This window comes from Anolis sagrei, chromosome 1 (assembly GCF_037176765.1).
Source record: "Anolis sagrei isolate rAnoSag1 chromosome 1, rAnoSag1.mat, whole genome shotgun sequence".
Lineage (NCBI taxonomy): Eukaryota > Metazoa > Chordata > Lepidosauria > Squamata > Dactyloidae > Anolis > Anolis sagrei.
This window is the reverse complement of record NC_090021.1, coordinates 96,371,345-96,396,376: the sequence shown is the minus strand read 5'-3', so window position 1 is coordinate 96,396,376 and position 25,032 is coordinate 96,371,345. Positions and strand designations below refer to the sequence as shown.

The 25,032-nt window shown below is 38.8% G+C and overlaps 1 protein-coding gene across 1 annotated transcript in view; it reads right to left on the bottom strand.

Moving 5' to 3' along the window:
- HACE1 (HECT domain and ankyrin repeat containing E3 ubiquitin protein ligase 1) overlaps positions 1 to 14,828 on the bottom strand; it is a 53,996-nt gene extending 39,168 nt beyond the window's left edge. Inside the window, exons 1-9 of the mRNA XM_060753094.2 lie at positions 14,699 to 14,828; positions 11,219 to 11,273; positions 10,091 to 10,180; positions 9,163 to 9,267; positions 6,101 to 6,176; positions 5,627 to 5,758; positions 4,779 to 4,861; positions 2,305 to 2,401; positions 1,221 to 1,322 (exon numbers count right to left, since the gene is read on the bottom strand). Of these exons, the coding sequence (XP_060609077.1) occupies positions 1,221 to 1,322; positions 2,305 to 2,401; positions 4,779 to 4,861; positions 5,627 to 5,758; positions 6,101 to 6,176; positions 9,163 to 9,267; positions 10,091 to 10,180; positions 11,219 to 11,273; positions 14,699 to 14,774 (816 nt within the window). The 5' untranslated portion in view covers positions 14,775 to 14,828. The remainder of the gene's footprint in view (positions 1 to 1,220; positions 1,323 to 2,304; positions 2,402 to 4,778; positions 4,862 to 5,626; positions 5,759 to 6,100; positions 6,177 to 9,162; positions 9,268 to 10,090; positions 10,181 to 11,218; positions 11,274 to 14,698) is intronic.
- Between the last annotated feature and the right edge of the window lie 10,204 nt (positions 14,829 to 25,032).

Sequence of the window (25,032 nt, the reverse complement as noted above, 5' to 3'; positions counted from 1 at the left end):
TGTTTAAAAGATTGACTTCACCAGATTTTTAAAATACGTAATTACCATATAAACCTATGTATAAGTCAACCACAAGGGCAGGTTTGGGAGCCATTGGAGGCCCAGGTGTCGGTGGTGGCCAGGAATGCCTACACACAGCTAAAGCTTGTGCGCCAGCTGCACACATACCTTGAAAAGCCCAATCGACACAATAAGTCGACACAAGGGGTTTTTTTTTGGGGGGGGGGTGATTTCTTTTACTAAAATGTGTAGACTTATACATGGATCTATAGGGTAGTTCCATAAAACACTGGACACATTCAGTTTAATGAGATGATATCAGATGGGTCAGGCCTGGTTAGTATTTGGATGGAAAATCATTAGGGATGTTTAGGTAGGCCTAGAGAGAATCCTTTTGGAAAATGTGGATGCTGAAACCAGCCAGTCATAGTTGATACTACTGGCACAGACTGAACAATGGTCTGACTCACTGTATGGCAACTCCCTATATTTCAATGCAGTTATGCGAATTGTAATCAATCAAGTTAGAATATAAACAAAACCAACAATTCTGAAAATAAAAGGCTTAGAAGCAACCACAATTATCCATAAAATAAGAGAAGTGTTTCTCCTATCGACTTGTTTTTGGTGCCAAATTGCTCCAGCAGACCTAAGCACTGAAGTTAAGTGCTTTTTAGGTCCTTTTGTTTGCAATAAAGCTGTGTTTGAACCTTTAATCTGTGTCTGGCGTTGTTTAAGGCTTCTGGGTCTTGACACAAGGGCTTGTGCAAATGCAAAATTGTAGGGTCGGACCAGAAGTAAAATGCTGGGAACAAAAGCTACCACAGATCTCTTTATCTGAAGGGTGAGAACTGTACAGCTATCCAGATGATACTGGACTACAGTTAACATATTTCTTTAGGAGCAACACCAGAACCATCTCGCCCATAACATTTTAGAAATTCTTCTACTAATAGTGTAATCCTATGTGTGCCTACTCAGCAGGAAGTTTCATTGACCTGAATGGACAGCTTCAGGCAACTTGTAAAACACAGCAACCTAGGACTATAAACAATGCACATTTATGTGAAAGTAAATTTCATACTTTGGTACTTCTAAGAAAACACAAATGGGATCAGGCTATAAAAATGGTTCCCTTCTGAGATGCGTTAAAGGAATAACATATTTAGTCATACAATAAGCACCAGTTTGGAGATTCAACAAAGTGAAAATGGATTTACCATATTTTCTCTGAGTTCCTCATTTTGTGTCATTTGAATAATTGTTTGGAAAAGTCTAGGATGGTGCTGTATTAGAATTTCACAAGTCTCTCCATAGCCACCCTGAAAAGGATAGTATTTTTATTTAAGCAATTAGTGTAAGCATATCTTTAAAAAAAACAGTAGAAGTTTCTTAAATGAAGTCAATAGATTAGATGGAACACATAAAGGTGCAGATTTTAAAATGGTTATACAGCTAAGGCATGAATGTCAATCTATTTTTTTTAAATTGGTGGCAATTGCTGCCAAATAAATGGTTCAAAAATTAGGTCAATTTTCAGAGAAAGTACTGATGCCCAGAACAAGCTTTCTGAGGGAGAGTGTGTGTGTTAATTTGCCTTGGCTGCCCACTACATAAAGTAATTTCAATTCCAAATTATTGTGTAAACTAGCTCTGGATCTGAGCTTCATGTCTGCTCTCAGGTGAGAAGCTTAGTGAGTACAAGCACAGTAAACTTAAATTCCAAACTGACATTTTACAGCAAACAAAAATAGTCTTCTGCTTCCAAAAAAGGTGATTAGTATGTAACTGCTCTGTTGACAGACTATGGTAAAATGAACTAATTGAAAGCAGAACACTACATACAGGTGACACTTATTAACAACGGTATTGATTCAAATTTTAAGAGTTACTCAAACAAAAATTCAAAATCCACTCAATTTCATTGTAAGTTGCTTTATAGAACACTAGCTAGAAGCCTTTAATCCTATTGCGGTTTTGTGGTATTATGCTTAAACATAACAGGAAATATGCAAATGTCTTGTGAACTAAATTTCCCAAGCTTCTGGATTCTCCTATGAAGGAAAAGACCATAAATTTCCATGTTGTACCATGATAATACATATCCCTGCATCAAACTCATGACACACCCTCTTTGGGCAGATAAAAAGTCTAAAGAGACAGCGATGCAGCTTTTCCCATAGCACAGAAAGAACAGCTATACAATCAACATAACAGAAGATATCCTCCTCAGACAGACCAACACTAAAGTAATTGGGAAATGTGGTTTAAAACAACATATACAAACTTTTGGTCAGTTTCTACCTGTACACAGAGGTCAAGTGGTGTGACTCCGTTTTTGTCTGGCAAATATTTGGCTCCCCTCATCAGAAGGATTTGTGCAGTATCTCTTTGGCCATGGCTGTATGAAACATGGAGAAGACAAATTTTCTATTTAGTTTCTATTCTGCTACAAGCCAATTCCTTTGATATAGAACAGTTTCAATAAGATAACTGATTTTGTGAAATAATCTTAGTATATAGGAAACAAAGAAGAGTGAATCAAGCGAACTGTATTGTAAGAAATTACTTGTTCACTCAAGTGAAGGAATTTGGTTGTTCTCTTAATGTAGTATCAGAGTATTTTTCTGTCTCCTTTAAAGAAGTATTTAGGCTGAATAGCTAAAGTAGTCTCAAAGTTTAAATGACAGGGTAAATGAACTGTTCTAGAATTAATGTACCATAAGACTTTTCTTAGTAACAAGAACAATATTATTGGTTGGAATTCTGTTGGGGAGATACAAGTGCGTAATTCAAAGTTACACATTCATAACTGTTTAGTATTCACTATCCCTATGTATTTCCTGGTTTAGAGACACATAAGGATTATGAAAGTCTCCCAGTTCCCACATACTGGGAAGCAGCAACTGCAATCAACAGGGATCCATCCCCCTGTCACTCAGGAAGCAGATGACTGATGTTCCCACCCATGAGCAATATCTTGTGCAAGGTGAAATTGCGAAAAGCTACCAGCTTCTGTTTGTTGCAACATAGGCCCATCTACACCTGCTGTAAAATCCAGAATGATGTGGATTATAAAGGGGGTGATGAGTAAAAACATGCCCCTAATGTGTGCTGCAAAGCACATCCACAAGGAAAACATGTATTTTAAAAAGTCAGAAGAAAGTCCAAAATCAGTGATAAAATGTGCTGCAGACGATCAGTGTATGGACACTGCAGAGCAGCAATTCAGGAGGAATGTGTGCAGCTTTTGTGCAATTAGCATCAGCTCTGGAAAGCTCCATGAGTCACCGTGTAGCCATATAATTCTGGCGATTACACATTCGAAACTCAACAGAATTCCAACCATTATTTTCAGTAACCTTATTCATATTGAAGCAGGTATTTTATGTAAGCAATTTGCCAGAATCCCTTTCACACTATAAAGTGTTAAGAGCTATGATTCCAGATAATGTGCGATTTTATTCAGCTGTGTGGAAGAGGCCATAGTACCATAATTGTATAGTGTGAAAGGACACCGGATCAGTTACAAGTGCAAACCTTTGTAACTCCTTGGAAGAAAACTTTGACACAAATATGACAAACTAAAAACAAACAAAAAAGAATCTTCTATTCTAATAGGCAATATTTGGATAAGCAGGAAAAAGCAAGTGGTTTATATTTTTCTAGTTTTCAGAAAGACAACATTATTTCTGTAAAACAACTTTATTTCAAAGAAAAAAAATGCCTTATTACAGTATCATCACTTGCAGCAAAAGGTTGATTTTCCTTTAAAATGAAACTATTATAGATCATCACTAATTGAAATATCTGAGCTTTCAGTTGCTGGTAAAAAGTCTACCTTAATACAAATGCATGTATTTGAAAGGAACAGGATGAAAATGCTGACAGAGCAAAATATCTGAAAATTGCTTGCTTTGCTAATTCTATATTTGTAAATCCTCAATCCTGCTGAAGGTTCCACATTTCATATAAGTAATGACATAAAAAAATTAGGTTTCAGCTAGAAAAATCAAGAGTTCAGCCCCTTTGAAACTAGATCATAGAACAAATATTAGTTCATTCTGAATGAGGGAAAGAAGGAGCCCTTCAACAATGTTTGCAAAAAATAACCCCTGATCTCTCAGATTTAAAGAATTCCAGTTGGCACAGCCAGGAAAGATGTATGTAAAATAAAGGTAAAGGTCACCCCTGACATTAAGTCTAGTTGTGCCTGACTCTAAGGAGTAGTTCTCATCTCCATTTCTAAGCCAAAGAGCAGGCAATGTCCATAGACACCTCCAAGGTCATGTGGCCAGCATGACTGCATGGAGCACCGTTACCTTCTTGCCAAAGCGGTACCTATTGATCTACTCACATTTGCATGTTTTTGAACTGCTAGGTTGCCAGAAGAAGGGCCTAAAAGCGGGAGCTCACCCTGCTCCCCAGATTCAAACCGCCAATCTTTTGGTCTGCAAGTTCAGCAGCTCAGCGGTTTAACCCGCTGTGCCACAAGGGGACCCTTAAGACACCTGTAGTCGTGTATGTGTGTGTGTGCGCACACACACACATCTCCAATTTCAGGATGTACTCAACTACTCAGACTAAGAGTAAAACAGAGTAATGCAATTTCATGCCCTCAATAAACTGAAACTGTAATCTGTTCAAGACTATCCAATGAGCAGCTATTATGAATAGATGTTGAAATTGTAAGCCAATACTCTTCCCATTTTCTCAAATGTTTATGAATTTAAATCAATACATTTTCATGTAAGAGTTTTAACATGAAATAGCCATACCTGCAAGCAAAGTAGAGTGGAGTTGCTCCTGAAACATTGGGACGATTAATATCTGCCCCACTATCTAAAAGACATTGAACTGTCTTTTTGAAAGGAATAAAAAAAGAAGTAAATCTACAAGATGATCCACAAGAATAGACAACATATAAATACATATTTTTCGAGATAATGTTTTATATACTGAAAATCACCTTGTGAAAAGATTTTGTGATATATGGTATAATATAAATATTTAACAATAATTACATAAGACAATTTTTAAAAAAAATTAAATAAGTTTTTACACAGACAAAAGTATCTGTCATCCACATGAGAAGGAGCAAGTGCTCCTAATTAGTAGGACTAGTCAAGATTCAATAATTCATCAAAACCCTGGTATTTCCTGCTGGTAGTTGCTTTTGCCACATAACAATTACAGTGCCCTATCTACTTGGGTTTGGTTCCAGGACTCTTAATGGCTACCTAAATCCATGGATGCTCATTATATACTGTGATGTAGTAAAATTGTGTCCCTTTGTTAAAATGGGAAAAGCAAGGTTGGCTTGGGGGAGGGCATAATTTCAAAGCCATAGATGGTTAAATCCCTAAGTATAGAATCTATGGCTATAGAAGGCTGACTGTATATACCTAATTCATGGGTGCTCAGGTTTTATTTTATATATAATGAAGAAATAACATTGTGTTCTTTATATAAAATGGCAAAATCAAGGCTCACTTTTTGGAGATAGAAATATAGATATATTCAAGCTATGGACAGTTGAGTTCATGGATGAAGAATCCCTAGATACGAAGTGCCAACTGTAGCTTCTTCGGTATTAGTGTGTTAGCACCTTCAGTGAATGACTTACCGTCTTGTGACCATTTTGGCAAGCCACATGAAGTGCTGTCTGACCCATTGCATCTTCAACATCTATATTTGTAACATGCTGTACAAGATCATGAAGCAATTCTGTTCGGCCATTAACAGCAAGCCAATGAATCTAGGTACAAATAGCAACCAAAACAAACTTCCAGTAAGCAAATAAAGTGAATGCGATTTGATATGAATGTATTTATTCATTCAATTCTTTTATATGCCCCCATCTTTTTTCCCAGACTAGGCTTCAAAAACATAGAGAGTGATATCAACCTTATTTAAATGCAGTCACCAGTCAACAGAAAAAAATTCCAGAACACAAAATATATCATTTCTATATTTATAACTACTGATTACTATTAGTAAAAGATCAAACAATGGAAAAAAACAAGATTAGTAATGTTTATGAAAGAGAAATGTTTAAATACTTAAACATCATAGGAATGAAACAAGATTACTAACTTACTGCTGTCAGGCCTTCATTATTACAAATGTTGACATCAGCACTATATTCTAGTAGCTTGCCCATACATTTCTTCTGGCTGTGTAGAAAATAAATACTAGCTATAAGAACAGCAAAACCATTCCTCTCCATAACCAAGCTCTCTATCCTTACAAAAAGTAACTTTTTCAGAACACCAAATTCTTGATTATTTTCACTTTATTATGTATGTTGTTTATACTCTTTCTCCCAATAGGAGTTTCAAGGCACCTTACAATATGAATTAAACACGGGTACATGGACATTGCTAGAAGATCACGTTGTTTGGAGCACAATTAAACAGACAGGGATTACCACTAAATTTCCACAAAGAGAGCAAATGGAAATGTCAGCTCCCTACACAGATAATAAGAAAGCTGTCCATGGCAAAGAGCTCTGTATGTATCTCAGAGCTCCCAAGCTAATACCTGTGCCTTGGCTGAGGCAATAGAGAACATTAGGTTCTTGTGGGTTTTTTCGGGCTATAGAGCCATGTTCTAGAGGCATTTCTCCTGACGTTTCGCCTGCATCTATGGCAAGCATCCTCAGAGGTGTGAGGTCTATTGGAATTAGGACAATGGGTTTATATATCTGTGGAATGGCTGGGGTGGGGCAAGGAGCTCTTCCCTGCTGCAGTTGGGTGTGAATGTTTAGCTGATCATCTTCATTAGCATTTGAAGGCCTGCCTGAGCCTGGGAAATCTGTTGCTGGGAGGTGTTAATCTGTGCCTGGTTTTTTCCTTTCTGTTGTTTTGCTGTTATAATTTTAGAGTTTTTTAATACTGGTAGCCTGATTTTGTTCATTTTCATGGTCTCTTGACCATGAACATTATTAGCACTAAACATTATTAGAGAACATTATTAGCACTAAAAGCATTGTCTTCTCTTTCCCCAGTGCCTCCCAGTCTCACAGACTATTAGATGTACACTGACATGCATAAATAGGAAGCAGACCCATCAAGTGTGAAACACTTAATTTGAAAAAACTTCAGTGTACCTAAGCGAAACACTTCAGTGAAACACTTAATTTGAAACAGGCTTCTTGCTTAGTTAACAGAGAACTAGATGTTGCCTTTGTAGACAGCCTGATGGTCCATCTTGCTTGGAAGGCAAGAGAGGTCAGTCTTTCCTGCTCAGATATTACAGAGATTTAATCTACATCATTTTGCAAACCAGGCAACTACTCTGCTCCTGAGCTATGTAGGCCCTTCCTCCCTTTGTCCTTTAAAAACAGCTGAGCACTCACTAATATTTCACTATAGTTTAGATTGGTTCTTTGTGGTTTTGCCTTTTACTCTTGTTTTGCAAAACTCATTGATATTCCCAATGGCTTTAAGAATTATTATTCAAAGGTACATGCAATGAAATTTTATAAACACTACTTCACACAAGTGATTATTGCACTGCAGAACATTTTAAAGTCCCTCTGATAAGCTATCACAAGTCAGAACTACAGTCCCATCATCAGTGGGAGGGAAAGGTGGGAGCCACCCAAAGGGTACCACTGAGATTAACTGAGAGAAAGAAGTTGGTTGTTGTTGTTGTTCATTCGTTCAGTCGTCTCCGACTCTTCGTGACCTCATGGACCAGCCCACGCCAGAGCTCCCTGTCGGCCGTTACCACCCCCAGCTCCCTCAAGGTCAGTCCAGTCACTTCAAGGATGCCATCCATCCATCTTGCCCTTGGTCGGCCCCTCTTCCTTTTGCCTTCCACTTTCCCCAGCATAATTGTCTTCTCTAGGCTTTCCTGTCTCCTCATGATGTGGCCAAAGTACTTCAACTTTGTCTCTAGTATCTTTCCCTCCAGTGAGCAGTCGGGCTTTATTTCCTGGAGGATGGACTGGTTGGATCTTCTCGCAGTCCAAGGCACTCTCAGAACTCTCAGAAAGAAGTTGGTAGCATACGTTTTTGTAAACTAACTGCTTTACTTCTTCAGATGCATGGAGTGAAATGCCTAGGAACAGATCTGCATGAGCAAACTTTATGTATAAACAGAAATAAAAATGCAAAGCTTTTGGGTATGGTAATAAGGTGACAAGTTCAGTTTTACCAATGCTTGTGGGGAGTCAGGGAAGAGGGGTAAAGACTGGAGAAAAGGTGTTGACTAAGCCAGCAGATAACCACATGAATGATGGAGAGTTATTGGGATGTAGTGTTATGCTGAATGACAACTGGAAGGGAGAAACAAATAGGAAAATGTGAAAAACTGGCCAAGAGACCCTGCACGAGGCTGGGGTGTTAAGTAGTGTTATAATATGTGTAGTATGCCAGGAAACCATTGTTTCTGTTCAATCCATTATAAGTGGACAGGAGTTTGTAGATATATTCCAGTTCTGCTGTTTCTGTTTCCACTCTTCCTTTGTAGTTCTTTTGTTCAAGGACAGCCATTATGACGCTAGAGATGCTTAGGTACACTGAAGTTTTTTTCAACTTGTTTTTAATGTATTCACATTCCTAACATCTGATTCATGGAATCTGGCTTAAGCAACAGCTTTAGTCATGTCTTTAATGACCATCTTTAAAACTTAACTCATCACCTCACTTATCATGCCCACAAATTTTTATTTCTGTTCCTACTCACATACAGTTTGCTCATAAAGGAATTCCATACATCTGAGGAAGCTTACACTATCAACTTCTTTCACTCAGTTAAGTCTTAAAGGTGTCTTTGTATAACAATATTCAACTCTAACATAGCTTTGTCTTTGACCATGACACTCAGCTATGAAATATTGTTTTTCTAAAATTTGCTTTTCCTATTTAATAAGAAAATGCTTTTCCAATGCTTTCTTTGAAAGTTTCTTTGAAACTTAAATGTAATATCCAACTATCCAAAACAACACATCACATAGTATTTAGTATGCTTTAATGCATGGCAGAAATCCGGCAAGAATGGCTATAGCATAACTTCTCTTCATTTAAACAGTTCTTCTGCAGGGCTTTCTGTGCACTTCTCAGAGACCGAAAGGCAGTGAAACAGCTATTCTCAATTAACTACTCAACCTGTTTAGCACTCAGGAAAGCTGATCAAATTATCCACATCTCTTACCCATTTCTAGCAGCCAAATGAAGTGGAGTGCATCCTGAAATATCTTGATAGTTTGGGTTTGCACCTTTCTTTAACAACAGAACTAGGCATTCAACCGATCCACAGCTGGGGAGGGGAAAGAAAGGGAGAAATGTATTAACAAAATGCTAAAAAGCCAGACTTGGAAAGGATAACTTCCAGAAGAAACAACACCATAATGCTGGATCAAATTTGAAAATGTTAGTCTTTAGGAAGTATTTGGATTAAGCAGCCAATCAAAGTAGCATTTGCAGCAGCCAGTCAAAAATACTCCCCACCCCCCACACACACATACATACCCCCTTAACTGAAGGGTGCCAAGCCCATTTTCACCAAGGGTGAAATCAGCCTTATCGTTGCCTTCAATGAGCCAGTTGCAATTGTAAGACTAAATAAATGCAACAATGTTGCCCTGGCATTGAAATAACATGGTGAGCCGCATTTGGCCCATGGGCCTTGTGTTTGACATGTGTGCCTCAACTAAAATATGCAAAGTAAATTGGGAACCCCCCTCCTTTTCATTGTCAAAAACTTCACTTAAATTTGATGGTTTTACCTATTATATTGAATGTGATGGGTAGGAAAACTGTAAGATGACGCATTTGGGAAACTGGGGGATTTTCTATGTTCCAAGACTTAAAACACAAGAATTGCCATCACAGAAAATCTGGAGCTTGGCCAGCAAGCCATTGCTCCACATCACATTCTGCAAAAAAAAAAAAAAAAAAAAAGCCAAAAGCAAGCTGCTTCAACAAAAATATGGAAAATTAATACTAATCCATAAGATACTTCTAAAGGTTGACTTGTTGTCATATGCCTTCAAATCATTTCCAGCTTATGGTGAACCTTAGGCAATATATCGTTGTGTTTTCTTGACAAGATTTGTTGAAAGGAGAAACAGTTGTCTTACTTAGCTGCAATATGAAGCAAGCTCCTCTTCTCACATCCAAAGGCATAATTGACATCAAACTTTGAATTTGATAGTAACTCAGAAACAGATCTAAAACAAAGAAAAAATCAGATTAGCAAGAATGCTCTGCTTTCCATTACTCTGAAGAGTGGGAAGGTGCCTACTGCAAATGCCACACTGCTAGAGACAAGAACAAGATGTTCAACTTTTCAAAATGATTTTTCCTCAAGAGCCAGCTGAACTCGAATGGCTTTAGTAAGAATACTTTAAAGCTGAATGGACGGCATAAATGGACCACATAAACATAAGTTATACTCACATCATCGGGGAAATAAACAAATTCCTAAACATACTTTGGAACTTGCCAGGTGAAATAGAGCACAGAACTTCTAACTGAAGAGTGAATTTCAATGGACATATGAATGCTTAAATTTCTTCTTCTATTATTGTAAAGTTAATTATTTTCCCCTATCCTCCAACAACAAAAGCAGCTATACCAAATGCAAATATTAGCTTTAAAATTAGGTAAGTTTCCAATGAGTTCAGTAGAATTTATTGAAGATGAAGTAATGTATCAGTTTAATGCAGATACATCTGCCGATTGGAATTAACTTTAATTTTTATTTAAAAAAACTAAATAGACACTGAACATTAAAAATAATCCTAAAAAAGCCATCAATCCTATGTCAGTACCAAGAGTCCAAAGCTATATTTCTATGTTTAGCTTATAATTCCTCTTCTATTCCTTCTACTCAAGCAGCAGCTCCCTGGGAAAGTAGGTTGGGATGAGGGTTGGGCCAGGAGACATTAAAATATAGTTAACTAAGGATGTGATGTAGAATATCAGCCATTATTTAGATTATGTATTCTGCAGATTCTGCAGCTTCAAGGGATGGGAGAGCAACTATCTGAGTTTTCAACCACAACCCTCTGAAAAGTGGTGGTGGTGGGAGCAATTTGGAAATATTCAGAGCTTTTCTACTTCTGTGTTGTTTCTGTGCTTTTAACCCCTGTGAATGTAGAGGGCTGACAATAATGAAATAGTTTTTGCAGGTCTACAACAACAACAACAATTCTTTATTGATTAGTCAATTTTGACCATATGCAGGTCTAGACATAAAGACTCACCTATGTTGGTCAGCCATTACCATTGGCATTAAAGTGTAGAGAGCAGTTTCGTTATCTGTGGAGAAATTAGATTGTTCCACTATTAGAAGTAGAAACACAATATAGCAGATCACTACAGAGGCCTTGTCAAGGGTGTTTGGGTTTTTTTGCATGTGAAAACAAGCTTTCTATTAATTCACCACTTCCAAACAGATTAATTTCAGAATTCCACACATTTAGTATTTTTAAATCAAAACAAACAAAGCACTTCTCTTGGTACCATTTGATTCTGAGGTGAGAATCCTAACTACCAGAGAAACAACTATAAGATTTGGAACAATTGTAGGTGACTGTAAAAACTACCATAACAATTGTGGATCATATATTTAATGGACAAAAAATTGTTTGTTGGTTTTTTAAATATATATATATTTCCCAGAATAGGGCTCAGGGGAAGGCTGTGACATATTTCCCACTGAAAGGTCATAGTGATTGATAGCCCATTTTTAAATATGTTTGATAGCCGCACAGAAAAGTGACTTCAGCAGAATCCGGGACTATAGTTTGTGTTACTTAGCTGATATTGTGTACATATATGGGCAATAAATGCTGATGACAAAGACTGAGAAATATTCCTGGTAAACTTCCTCTTTCAACACCCCATCACTTTATTACAGTATCATTACATCCCCAAGAAGTATGTGATATGTCACTCCCATATTCACTGACTCCCTGTGTCTATGGGTCAACCACAACTCAGGTAGGTAAACATACTTGGACATGATGCAAAACAGCAACTGCAAAGGAAGCTGCTGTGATCTTACTGTGGATCTACCATCCTGTTGCCTCACTACATCAGCCTTCTCCTATTTCAAGGGTCTCTTTTCTGAGCCCCTCCGCTTACTGAAAATCCCCATTAGAAGAGGTTCACAATAGTTTAAGTTTTCTCAATAGTCACCCTGTTGAATACAGATGTTGTGCTAGGATACTCAGAGGGGAAATAGTACCCTAAATACCCCCATCACAAGCTCTGTTGGTGGGAACGAGAGAACAGGTGTTCTCTGTAATTCCCCCCCCCCCTTTCTCTGGAACTCCCTCCCTAAAGAAATAAAAACAGCCCCTAACCTCTTCTCCTTTAAGAAGTTCTGAAAATGCACCTATGCACTTTAGCATATGAAGAGGACTATGACACTTTAACCCATTTGAATAATGGCTAATCCCACTTGCATTATATGGCTGCCATGATATATCTTAAATGAACACCAGTGATAGTCATTTTTATTGTAACTGTATCTTAATTTCTTTTATAGTGTATGTTATATATTTTTATTTTGATACTTAATTCTTTATTGTAAGTCCACTGTTATTACTGTGCTTTACCAATGGAATATTTTTGGAACAGTTAGTACACATCTGAGGCATTGAATGCTTGCTTTTTTTGTGTGTGAACTGCCCTGAGTCCCTTCAGGGAGAGAGGGCAGTCTCGAAATAAAGTTTATTATTATTATGTGATACATAACAAGATTAGTAAACAGCAAACAAGATCACTATGCTGGCTTTTGTATTTGATCACACGTCAGACACTTCCCAAGTGTCTAGAACTGTGTTATGTATGTGTGCAGATCTAAGCAAGATGGCCTTTTGCAGCTGGCAGATGGTAATTTTTTCAGTGCCAATTGTTTTTAAGTGCAGACCAAGGTCTTTAGGCACTGTAGTCAATGTGCCAATCACCACTGGGACCACCTTGACTGGCTTGTGCCAGAGTCTTTGCAGTTCTATCTTTTAATCCTCACATCATGTAAGCTTTTCCAGTTGCTTCTTGTCAATCCTGCTGTCATTTGAGATTGCAACATCGACAATCCATACTTGGGTTCCCCCCCCCCCCCCCCCACACACACACAATTGTGAGATCAGGAGTATTGTGCTTCAAAACTCTGTCAGTCTTAATTCTTCTTCTTCTTCTTCTTCTTATTATTATTATTATTATTATTATTATTATTTATAAGTCTGAAATTTTAGTAAAAAGGTCAACCAAAACAACCCTGGGTCAACTTGTCTATAAGTCATTGTGCATAGTGTAACTTAACTATTAACAACAACAAAAAAGGAGTCAGCCCTTCTCTGTATAGACTGGTGAAAGGAAAGAGTTTAGTCTGTGTTGGAAAAACATAAAAGAAGCACCAATCTCTTCTACTCTCTCTGCCATAGTACTGCTTCTGATTTTTTTTAATGCGTTGACAGGGACTAGACACAACTGGTATCCTGTGGAAGCATTGGTGCTTTCCTCTCTCTATGAAACAACCCTTAACGTATCCATGGCTCATATCAAAATCCATAAATTTGCCTCTGAAACATACCCTCAACTTATTCATAAGATCAACGTATAAATGAATATATATATATATAGAGAGAGAGAGAGAGAGAGTATATGCTCCCTTAGTGAGAGTGGGGTCCCTTCCACACAGCTGAATCAAACCCCACATTATCTGCTTTGAACTGGAGCCCCAGGTGGCGCAGTGAGTTAATCTCCTGTGCCGGCAGGACTGAAGACTGACAGATCGCAGGTTCAAATCTGGGGAGAGCACGGATGAGCTCCCTCTATCAGCTCCAGCTCCCCACACGGGGACATGAGAGAAGCCACCCACAAGGATGGTAAACATCAAAAACATCTGGGCATCCCCTGGGCAACATCCTTGCAGACGGCCAATTCTCTCACACCAGAAGTGACTTGCAGTTTTTCAAGTCGCTCCTGACACGACCAAAAAAAAACTGTTTTGAACTGCAACTCTCTGCCCCAGAGTGTAGTGAAGGCTCCTTCTTTGGAGGCTTTTAAACAGAGGCTGGATGGCCATCTGTCGGGGGTGCTTTCAATGAGATTCCTGCTTTTTGGCAGGGGGCTGGACTGGATGGCCCACGAGGTCTCTTCCAACTACATGGCAATGTTGACTCAGATAACCCACGCGGTCTTTCAACTCTAGGATTCTACATGGCAATGTGGACTCAAATAACCCGGTTGAAAGAAAATATTGATATTCTGGGTTATATGGCTGTGTGGAAGGGCCCTAAGCCTACACAATACACTCCTCCTCAAATCTGTAACTGGAGCAAACAATGAGTCTGCATATTCTCAAGCCCCCTTTTTTATTATTTCACTGACTTATGCTGCACTGGACTGTCAGTCAAAAGGTAGTATATAGTTATCTGATTCGGGGTGGCTTTACTGACTGACAGCTGCTCAAAGTGATGCACCCCTTGCCTGTATAATAGGTCTGGCCAAAGTTGGGCCCTCCAGGTGTTTTGGACTTCAACTCCCACCATTCCTAACAGCCTACTACAGTTCCCTACAGCCTACTACAGCCTACTACAGTGCGAATGCAGGCTGGAGGCTTCTGGGAACTGTAGTAGGCTGTTAGGAATGGTGGGAGTTGAAGTCCAAAACACCTGGCGGGCCCAACTTTGCCCAGGCTTGTTAGATGTAGCCAGAGTTCAAAGAAGCCTAACCTTCGGGCAGCTCGACGGTGCGGGCGCGGCGCAAGGAGCGTGTGAGGCGGTTGAGCTGCTCCATGGCTCTCTCCATCCTCCGCCGCCAGAGTGCGGGGCCCCGCCGAGGCACGCTCGCCGGCCGATGCGCATGCGCCCCGGAAGCGCCATAGAGTGTGTGGCTAGACCGGCGGCGGCGCTTTGCTCCGGAGACACTTCCGCCCTTGCTTTGCCCACAGTCCGCCCAAGATGATTCCATGAAGAGTAGGGAAGACTCTGATGTTTCTCTAGCGCTGCTTCTACCCTTTGTAATTACTTTATAATTTGCCAACGGAGATGGGACCCTAGGGCTTTGTAGTTTGGCAGAAAAAGGGGCTTTGCAGAACTACAAATCCTAGGATTCAAGAATATTCAGCCAGGGATGTTAAAGCGGTGTCAAACTGCATTCATTTCGCGGTGTAGATGTCTTCTATGCAGCCTCAGCAAACATATGATAATTGCAGTGTTTTCAATAACCTCAGAAAAATACTTTTTAAAAGTCTAAGAAAATTACTTAAAATTAGCTGTACTTTGCATTCTGGGCAGCAAATGTCAGAATTAGACTTAGGGCCCTTCCACACAGCCCTATATCCCAGAATATCAAGGCAGAAAATCCCACAATATCTGCTTTGAACTGGGTTATCTAAGTCCACACTCAGATGATGTGGGATTTTCTGCCTTGATATTCTGGGATATAGGGCTGTGTGGAAGGGCCCTTAACCTTCCCCTTTGCTTTGGCCTGCCTGCAAGGCTCAAGGGAAAGGACTCAGCCAAAAACAGAGAAAATAAATAGAAATTCGACTATATTCTTGAGTCAGAATATTGGGTATGAAGTGAGAATCTTGATCTTGTCCCGACAGATATACCAATTCCCAGATTTTCCCATCAAGTGATGGCAACTTGTTTTCTTTTGTTCTGGAGAGGAGGACGCCAAGCAATAGATTCAAATTGCAAGTTTATTTATTTTGTGTCAAAACTAATAAAATAGTTTATCTAAAACTGATAAAATAAAGGGATCACAAGCTGCTAGACAGTTTTAGACCAAAAACGGGCAATAGTGACTGCATTGTCTTTAGCTTTAAACAATTCTTCCTCTGTGCATGAGGCAGGGCATTATGGGCAATTATATAGATACTGAATTGTTTGTTCTGTTCCACAGTCGCACAAGGTGGAGGATTCTTGTAAGTCAGGCATGGGCAAACTTCAGCTCTCCAGTAATTTTGGATTTTAACTTTCACAATTCCTAACAGCCAGTAGGCTGCCAGGAATTGTGGGAGTTGAAGTCCAAAATGCTTGGAGGGCTGAAGTTTGCCCATGCCTCTTCTAAGTAGTGCCATTTTTGCCAGGTTGTCTTTTGATCTGCCAACTCCGCTTCAGAGTCTGTTCAGGGACTTCCAAGATGCCCATTCTTGGTTTGCCTCTGGAGAAAGACCTTCGTGGGGACCATCGAATTGGGACTTCCTTGTTTAGCTGCCCACAGGGATATTCTTGCTGTTGCTAGAGGAACATTAAGAGGAGTGGTGTTCTTATTAATATTTTCCTGGATTTAAATCTACGGGAAGGAGGCCGATAACTATATAGCTCGTGGCTTGCAGTGTTCAACATCATTTCTCTCACAATTGGCAGCAACTTCCCATCACGCATCAGGAGGTCCATGCCATCTAGCTTATAGAGTCTATCAACAGGGGTAGGTTTAAGACATCCAGTGATTATTCTGCATGTCTCATTTAGTTCTATATTAATCTGCTTCCCGTGAATATATTTATTTGTTGCTTTACAAATTGCAACAAATTTTACAAATTGCAGGTAAACGGAGCACACCTGGGAGTCTTTTATTTGTTGTTGACTTTATCTCAAGTGGTACTTGGATAGGGAGCAGCCAAGAAAAATCAAGTATTGTAGGCCACATTTGAGAGGAAGACAGTCGCAAAATTTTGAATTAACCATAGTCTTAGAGTTACCATAACTTGAGAAGTGACTTGAAGGAACATACACATACAGATATATAGCAAATAATGCTATAAAGATTACTTTTATAACTTTATAATGGCAAGAGGATTTTCCCATATCATTTATTTCTATATTGTCATCGGGGGGGGGGGGGCGAAAAAGTATAACACACTTCACATTTGTTTTTTAAATATGCTTTACAATTATTTCAAATATTTAATTGACATGACCATGCCCACAACCTATGATCTATTTACTGTAGTTGTTTACTGAATATTCAAAGATTAGTATTGTGTTTGTGTGCGAGAGAGAGAAGAAAGTCCAAGGAATTCAATGGATGGCGGTCATCAAATGCTGGCAAAGCTATAATCTATGTTCTTGAGTCAGCATACACAAATTAGAATTCAATGGATAGGTTTTGTAGCTTTCTTCTTAAGCTGAATTTGTATGTAAGTCGAAACAGGTACATTTTAAAGTGTAACTCCAGCTACATAGGGCCCATCTTCACAGCACCTATCTTTATCATATCAGAAGTGAACTGAGGGTACAGTTGTAATGTATTTACTGCACCTAAAACACAGGATTGAAATGGGCAAAAGCATCACTGGCCACCACAGAAACCTGGGCTTTTAGGTTCAATGCTGTGTCCAGGAGTGCACCAAATTTTGTCTTCCCAGAGACTGAATCCTGGTTTCCCGATCTGTCTTTCAACTGATCAGGAGCCCCTTTGTCACAAAAACTATCTTTGAAAGGCAAAATCTCATAGAAACACACTCTGAACAAATCTTGCTGATGAACTCCATTATAGGTTTGCCTTTGGCTTGTTATAAATCAGAAACAAATTGAGGGAACACAACAAGAAGACTTTTTAAATGTGTTTTTCCAAAGATTGCTATTTCACAACATGCTAATAAAGTTTTGCCATTTTAAAAAATCACAAACCCTTTTATAATGGAACAAGAAGCAATCACTCTACATCATTATATATGTGAATATGCTTTGTTACATACACTTTGAAAACTGAGCTTTTGCAGAATTAATTTTTATTTTAGATGAGCTTTCTTTCTCTTTGAAATCTGCCTTTAATCTTGCAGTCAATGATATTGACCATTTGAAAATGAAAGTTCAGCTCTTTTGATTTTGTTCAGCCTACCTAAAAATCAATTGCCCTGAAATACAATCAATGAATTTTCACTCTGATGTCAGTGGGACCTTTCTACACAATTAACTATTTCTCTGGACTGTGTTCATGTCAATCGGTACCACTAATTGCAATTTGATCTTGAGTCAGCATATACAAATGGGAATTCAATGGTTGGGTTCTGTAGCTTCCTTCTGAAACTGAATTTGCATGTAAGTCAGAACAGGTATATTAATTGCATTGCAGAACTCCAATAATCAATTCTTAAATTCAAGAAAAGTCACTTCACAGCCAAGGGAACTGACCCGAAAGTGCATTTGCCGTGGAGCCTTTAGAATTATAGTGCAACGCCTTTTCATTTCTCCAACTGTTACAAATATATAACTGTTAGGTTTATTACAAAATGTAGGCATAGCATATTCTATTAAACAAACAAGCAACCTTTCTCAGAGACTCATTAAACTCTCAGTATTCTTAACAATACTATAAAACAATAAAGAGCAATGTAGCAACTTTATAACCAGATTAATTACATTATAAGCTTTCATGTATTACATACATTGTTACCTGAAAGTAGTACGATTTTAGAGACATACAACACAGAGAGAGAGACATCATTGGGGGTGGGATGTAAATTGAGAGTGAAATTCTATATAGAAATATTGGCAGTAACAATTATATTATTAATACCAGCTATTAATAGAACAATGAGCATTAACACATATCTCCCCTGGCATATTTTGATTGACATAGCATGTGAGACTGGAACTTAGGTGAAGAAATTATTAATTATACGTTGAACCTTTGTATTCAATTGAAAGATATCAGAGAAGAAAAAATGCCAACCCATTTCTGGGCACAATTCAAAGTGCTGGTTTTGACCTACAGCTCTGGTCCAGGTTATTTGAAGGATCGCATCTCTGATTTGGTGGGAATATGGGAGAGGGCCTTTTCAGACCAAAATGGTCTCATCCCTGCTGGTTTTTTGCAAGCAGGTCAAGATCTTTCTGTGCCATTAAGCATTTGAGGGAGGATGAGGGGCACATTGCTGGGAGGTTGTGGGTAGGTTTCTGTGGTGATTGGGAATTTAAAATATAATTTTAACTCTTTATTACATCTTAACTGCATTTTAAGTTTATACCCACACAATACCATTTAATTGGTTTTTTAAAACGTATTCACTCTGCTATAACCTGTGACCAAATTGTGTGATTGTTAGCTGCCTTGAGTTCCCACGAGGAGAAAAAAGCGGTATAAATAAAGTCAATAAATAAATAAATGCATTCACAAAGTTAACAGCAGAATCCTTCCTGCTCTCAATGAAGCAAATTCCTGCAGCAAAAGGACACCTCAGGGTGATACTTTTATCATGAAGGGAGGCCAAATCCACTTCACGGCACTTGCATGAGCCACAGACTGATGCAGGCCAAGGCCAGTTAACACAGCCTTGAACCATGTTAACAGGTTGCTCCAATTCTTCCTCGAAAATCCAGAGTAATGTAAACTACAACTTTGGGACTATATAAGCAGCTGTGCCACTTCCTATTCCAGAAGTGTCCATGGCTGTTTACACCACCATCCCACAGGCAATGGCACCTACTTTGCTCCTTTAATCTGTCAGTCATCCATTGCCTGGAGTGATGTCTGCCAGTAGGTCATAGCAAGAGAGGGGGAGAGAGATGAGAAATTACCCCCTCTTTTTCCCTTTCCCTCCTCTGATCACCCTTGCACCATGGTCGATTCCACTCAAGGTGATGGTGACCAACACTAGCCACATTGTGCTCACTGGCCAATGTGACGAGAAGAGGGGAGATATTGTGCCATCCCATGTCCCAGGGACCACTAAACTCAGAGAATATGGCCTGGCTGTGTAAACAGTTGTGGCTTATTCTGTCTCGGAAGTGGCCCAACTGCTTACATGGGCCCAAAGTCATTGGTTGCTCAGTTTTTGAAGAAAACTGTGTAGCAACCTTTGACTTTGGTTTTCATAGTTTAAGGATGTAGTAAATGGTCTTGGTCTGCATTGATCCAAACGATATCCATGCATCATTTAGCCACCACAGTACTAATTCCCACCCCCACCCCACGCACACTTTCAGAATGATAGGTCAGTATAAATGAGCCAGTGGCCTTGGTTGTCATGCTGATTACTGAATACTGTTTGTCAACAATGATGCCATGGGGAGGGATGGCAGATACATTGCTATGTCTGTCATTGTTTAATATTTTCCATCCCCCTTTTCCACTATGAGAGTATAGGATCCCAACTAAAATACACTGTCTTTATGCTGGCATAAAATAGTTACCATAATCTGCTCATATGACTTCCTAATAAGACCCTGTATTCCACATGCGACAGATTGAGATATTAGAGCGAGAAAAAGTGTTTTTATCTAACTGCGCATTCTTCTTTCAATAAAAGCGAAACCACTCATCCAATATCGGTTGACCCAGATATTTCTAACAATATCCCATAGCTAAAATAAATTTCTAGATAATGTCATTTTTTAATTTATAAAGATAAGAATGATTTCAGAGGTTTTATTCAAGAGTTTGCCACAAGATGTCACTGTTAACAAAGCACAGCATTAGTTTTTAATTTAAAAATTGATACACAAAAAGATATATCCTGGCCAAATAAATGTGATGTTCTTGATGTATGTCATGAGAATGCCTAAAGTGTGTGTTTGTGTACATGTGTGTGTGTGTGTGTGCGCGCGTGCACACACACACCTTCATTCACCTACAGCCATACCACCCTGAACACGTCCAGTATACATTCTTTCTTTGGAAATCAAAAAGACCGGAAGAAAACAGAAAAAAAAAAAACAGTCAGTTCCAAAGATGATTCATTTATGCTGCAAATATTGGGTGTTTACAAAAAGAACTGGTCCCTGACATATCACAATAGTTCTCTGAATCATCCCTTTATTCAGTGTGATTTACATGCTTTTTTTACTTAAGAAACATGAGCCATCCATTACTGACAATTCTGTTTCTCCACATTTTCAAGAGGTTTTCTGGTCTTTTCGAGAATTGAATTATTACAAAGCATTGTTCCTCAACTGAAATAAATCACCTTAACCTATACAGGAAATTCTTGTCCCTTGAGGATAAGAGGATTATCATACTTGTCGTATAAAGAGCTTTAGCTTCCAGGACCTCATGTAAACTAAATAGCTTTAGCTTTCAGGACCTCATGTATTCTTCAGTAGACCCAAAATGCTGTGGCCAGAATGCTGGTTGGAACCAGTCACAAGGTGAATATCACTCCCTTATAATAAAAATAATCCAATTGGCTATGGGTTCATCTCCAGGTACAATTCAAAATGCTGGGGAGAAAAACACAACCAGACTATCTAAAGTCTTTCAAATACATCCAGACCATCTGAAAGTCTGTATCAATACAAACCTGTTACAGCTGCTGTAAAAGAATAACATAACTACTTCTTTGTAAATGTAATTTACACTCTGTGAAAACCTATTTCAGCACACTAGTGGCAGCGACAGAAGTATCTGTGAATAGCTTCAGTGCTTATTACTAAGGAGATAAAACATCACCATGCTAGCTGTAGGCTGGATTACTGAATATCCAGTAATCACGTCTGTGGTTGCTTAAGGTGAGAGTTTTGCCTTAAAGAACTAGGATTAGGGTTGCAACAGGTGGGAAATCAAGGATAACAAGGTCTTTGTTGTTTTTATGCAAAGGAGCAATAGTACTCCCAGGCTAGCTCATTTTTTCATTTAACAATTCTTACTTACTGTGCTAGTAATGAGTATAATGTTTTCAAATCTGGAATTTTTTATACAGTTGGGAACCCATATCAGAATTATGTGATAAAAATTCTGCAACAATTTTGTGGAATTCTTTTCAGGAATTTTCATTTAAGTCCTTGTATATTGCCCATAAGCTCACATAGACACCCAAGAAAATATTCAATAACATTTTAAAAAGACAAAAACAAATGAAAATCGTTCATTAAAAACAAATTATAACAGGGTTTTAAACACACACACACCAAAACCAAGCAAAAACGCCACCCTGATTTAAAGGATGTATGAAACAGCACAGTTTGGCTGCTCACCTCAAAAAAGATAATGCCAACCTAATTTCTTTTGGGAAAGAATTTCACTGACAAAGTGTCGCTACAAAGAAAGCTCTGGCCATTATGTATTTATGTATTTTGCATCTGCCTGCTCTGATGTATTGTTTGTTCCTTAATTTTTAGGAGACAAACAATAAATGCTTTTAATGGCAATATGCTCAGCTATGCCGGCTCCTCAACTTAATAGGGTAATGTCATTGAAAAAGGTTTGCCACACTATTAGTATTTTTAAAAAAAACCCTCTAAAATCAGGACAGGAAATAAAGAGCATCACTCAAAAATCAGGGGAATTCCAGACAGGAAACAATCAGGGCCTGCTAACACCTTCCAACAAAGGAGTCCCCCAGGTAGGAAGCAGCCAGGCTTTGAAACTTCTAGGCCATTCAATGCTAATCAAGATGGCCAATTGCAACATTCCCGTTTGCCTCAAACAGAAGAGTGTTCTTTCTCCCACCCTGGACAGTCCACGGATATATAAACCTCCCTTGCTTAGTTTCCAACAGACCTCACAACCTCCGAGGATGCCTGCTATAGATGTGGGCAAAACATCAGGAGATAATGCTTCTGGAACATGGCCATACAGCCTGGAAAACTCACAGCAACCCATTTGCTGCACTGTTTTCCTTCACTGCCATTATTTGGGAGTAAGTTAACTAAATGGGCTTATTTCTCAGGAAAAAAATAATAGGGTTATCCTGGAAAAAATAAGAAAATTATTGGGTTGCCCTGGACAATAGGAAAACAAGAATATATTTACTTTAGTTCTGCTGATCAAACATTTGCTCACACCGATGCCTTTACAAATCCCTGTATTATTACTTGTGCAGTGTGATCCTATGTGTCTTTGCTCATATATATAACTGAGTGAATTCAATGGAACTTACTATCAAGTAGGTGTGGATGTAACTGTAGTCTCAACCCTAGGATAAAGGGTGCTTAAAAGAAAACATTGTGAGCCAGTTTATATTGATTCAGGTGAATAGTATTTTGTTTTAAATAAGTATCAGATTTGTCTACTATTTGTCTGGACAGCCAGTGTGGCATAGTTGTTTGGGAACTGGACTAAGACTCAGAAAATCAGGGTTCCTGTTCCACTGGGATGATCTTGAGCAAGTGATTCTTTCATAGTCTTAGAAGGAAACAATGACAATCTTTGAATAAATTTTGCCAAGAAAAAACCATAATAGGGTTACTGTGCTGGTACGGCTGTACCAGGAGCTCCAACTTTATTTGCTTTGTATTGAGTGTTTGCTTGCAGTCCAAGGTTTCAAGGAGTCTTCAGAAGGGTGGCTTCCTTTGGTTGCAGTCGTAGGGCAAGTCACCTGTCCATCATCGTTAAGTTTTGGTTCCGCCCTTTGCTCAGGGCAATTGAGAAGGGAAGGGAGCCATTTTTGGTTAGTCTCAGCAAGGAAAGCTAATGTACAGGACGTGTGCAAGCTTCCCCTGTACAAAAGCTTCAACCCTTAAGACCTTCCGGGGGAGAACAGTCTTAAGAGCACCCAAAGATTTCCAGGGAAGCAGTCCTAAAGCTTTGAGGAATTTTGGAGGGTGAACAGTTTGAAAGACCAAAGAACTCCAGCTGGAGAGTATCTAAGCCTTTACTGGTAGGTCTACTCAGTGCTTCGAGACGCAGTTCGACCCGGTAGCGGAGCCCACATCAGTAAGGGTTAGATTACAATCAGCCTGGGAGAAATGAAAAAGGGGGTTTTCCTTTAAAGTAAAGAAGAAGTTATTGAAGACAGTTGCCTGTCCTTCATGGGCAAGTTTAGGAAGCCACCAGTTGCATAAAAGCCTGGAATCATTTGTTTAACTTTCTGAAGACAGGAGAAGTTTCTGTTTGATTGTTCATTAATAAAAGACTTTGTTATACTTCACAACCCATCTAAAGATCATTTGTGTTGGAAAACCTCTGAAAACTTCTCCTTGGGCCCCCTGGCTTCCCACTGGGCAAAGGTTGCACATCCTGTTCTAAAGGAAATTCTCTACAGGCCCAGCGCACAACAGAACAGTTACCATCAGTCAGAGATAATTAGAAGGCACGTAACATCAAGATTTATCTGAGATGTGGGGTGGGATGTGGAGTTGCATATTTTAAGCAAGGCTACATTAATTCTGTGGCTGCCAGTAGAACTAGTTAGTGCTTATCATAACAGTTACCATAGCTGAACTTGTTAAAAGAGTCCAAGCATATAGATAGCTATGTTGATCCATACCAGTTTCTAACATGTTTTTCATTTCTATCAAGTAAGACCTTTCTAATAGGAATGGATTGTAAATGCCCAGGTATCAAAAATGCCCACAGACAGCAGTTCATGGACATGCATCTGAATCTGAACATCCACCCAGGTTCTAATTGGCATGCTGTGCAGCCAACCTTTCATAATAACTAGAATTACTTCCACAAGAAGATCTGGGATACCTCTTTCCATGAATGCAGAGAATATAGAGCTACTCTTGCAACCAGGAATTGCACAATAACATCCTAAGAAAAGTTCCCATTTTTAAAAAATCTGGCATGCCTAATTGATGTCTTATGTGCTTTTTTTTTTAAGTCAATTCTTTCAGCAGGGGATTTTGGAGCAACATTGTACTGCGTTTTGGGTTTTAAAAACATGCAGGACATACAACATAAGGAAGAAATTTGCACTGCCATTTTTCACCAGCCTAATTTTTATGAATTAGCAGTCAGCAGTGGAACTCTCTGCCCCAGAATGTGTTAGAGGCTCCTTCTTTGGAGACTTTTAAACAGAGGCTAGGTGGGCATCTATTGGGGGTGCTTTGAATGCAATTTTCCTGATTCTTGGCAGGGAGTTGGACTGGATGGTCCACGAGGTCTTTTCCAACTCTATGATTCTGTGATTCTAAGAAGTGGGCAAAGTGTCACCAATTTGATTCTATGATTCTAAGACTTTTACAGCATGGAGATTAATACCTTTCATTGCAAATCAAGTTACTATTAGGCATAGCTCTTGGTTGAAAATGGTTATAGGTCCAAGAACTGATGACATCTAAATAAAACAAGAAGTAAAATTATAAACATTATGTTTTGAACTATAACTCTGAGGACCTACTGACTATAGTAATTTTCCCAACTCTATATGGATTAATATAGGTAGTCA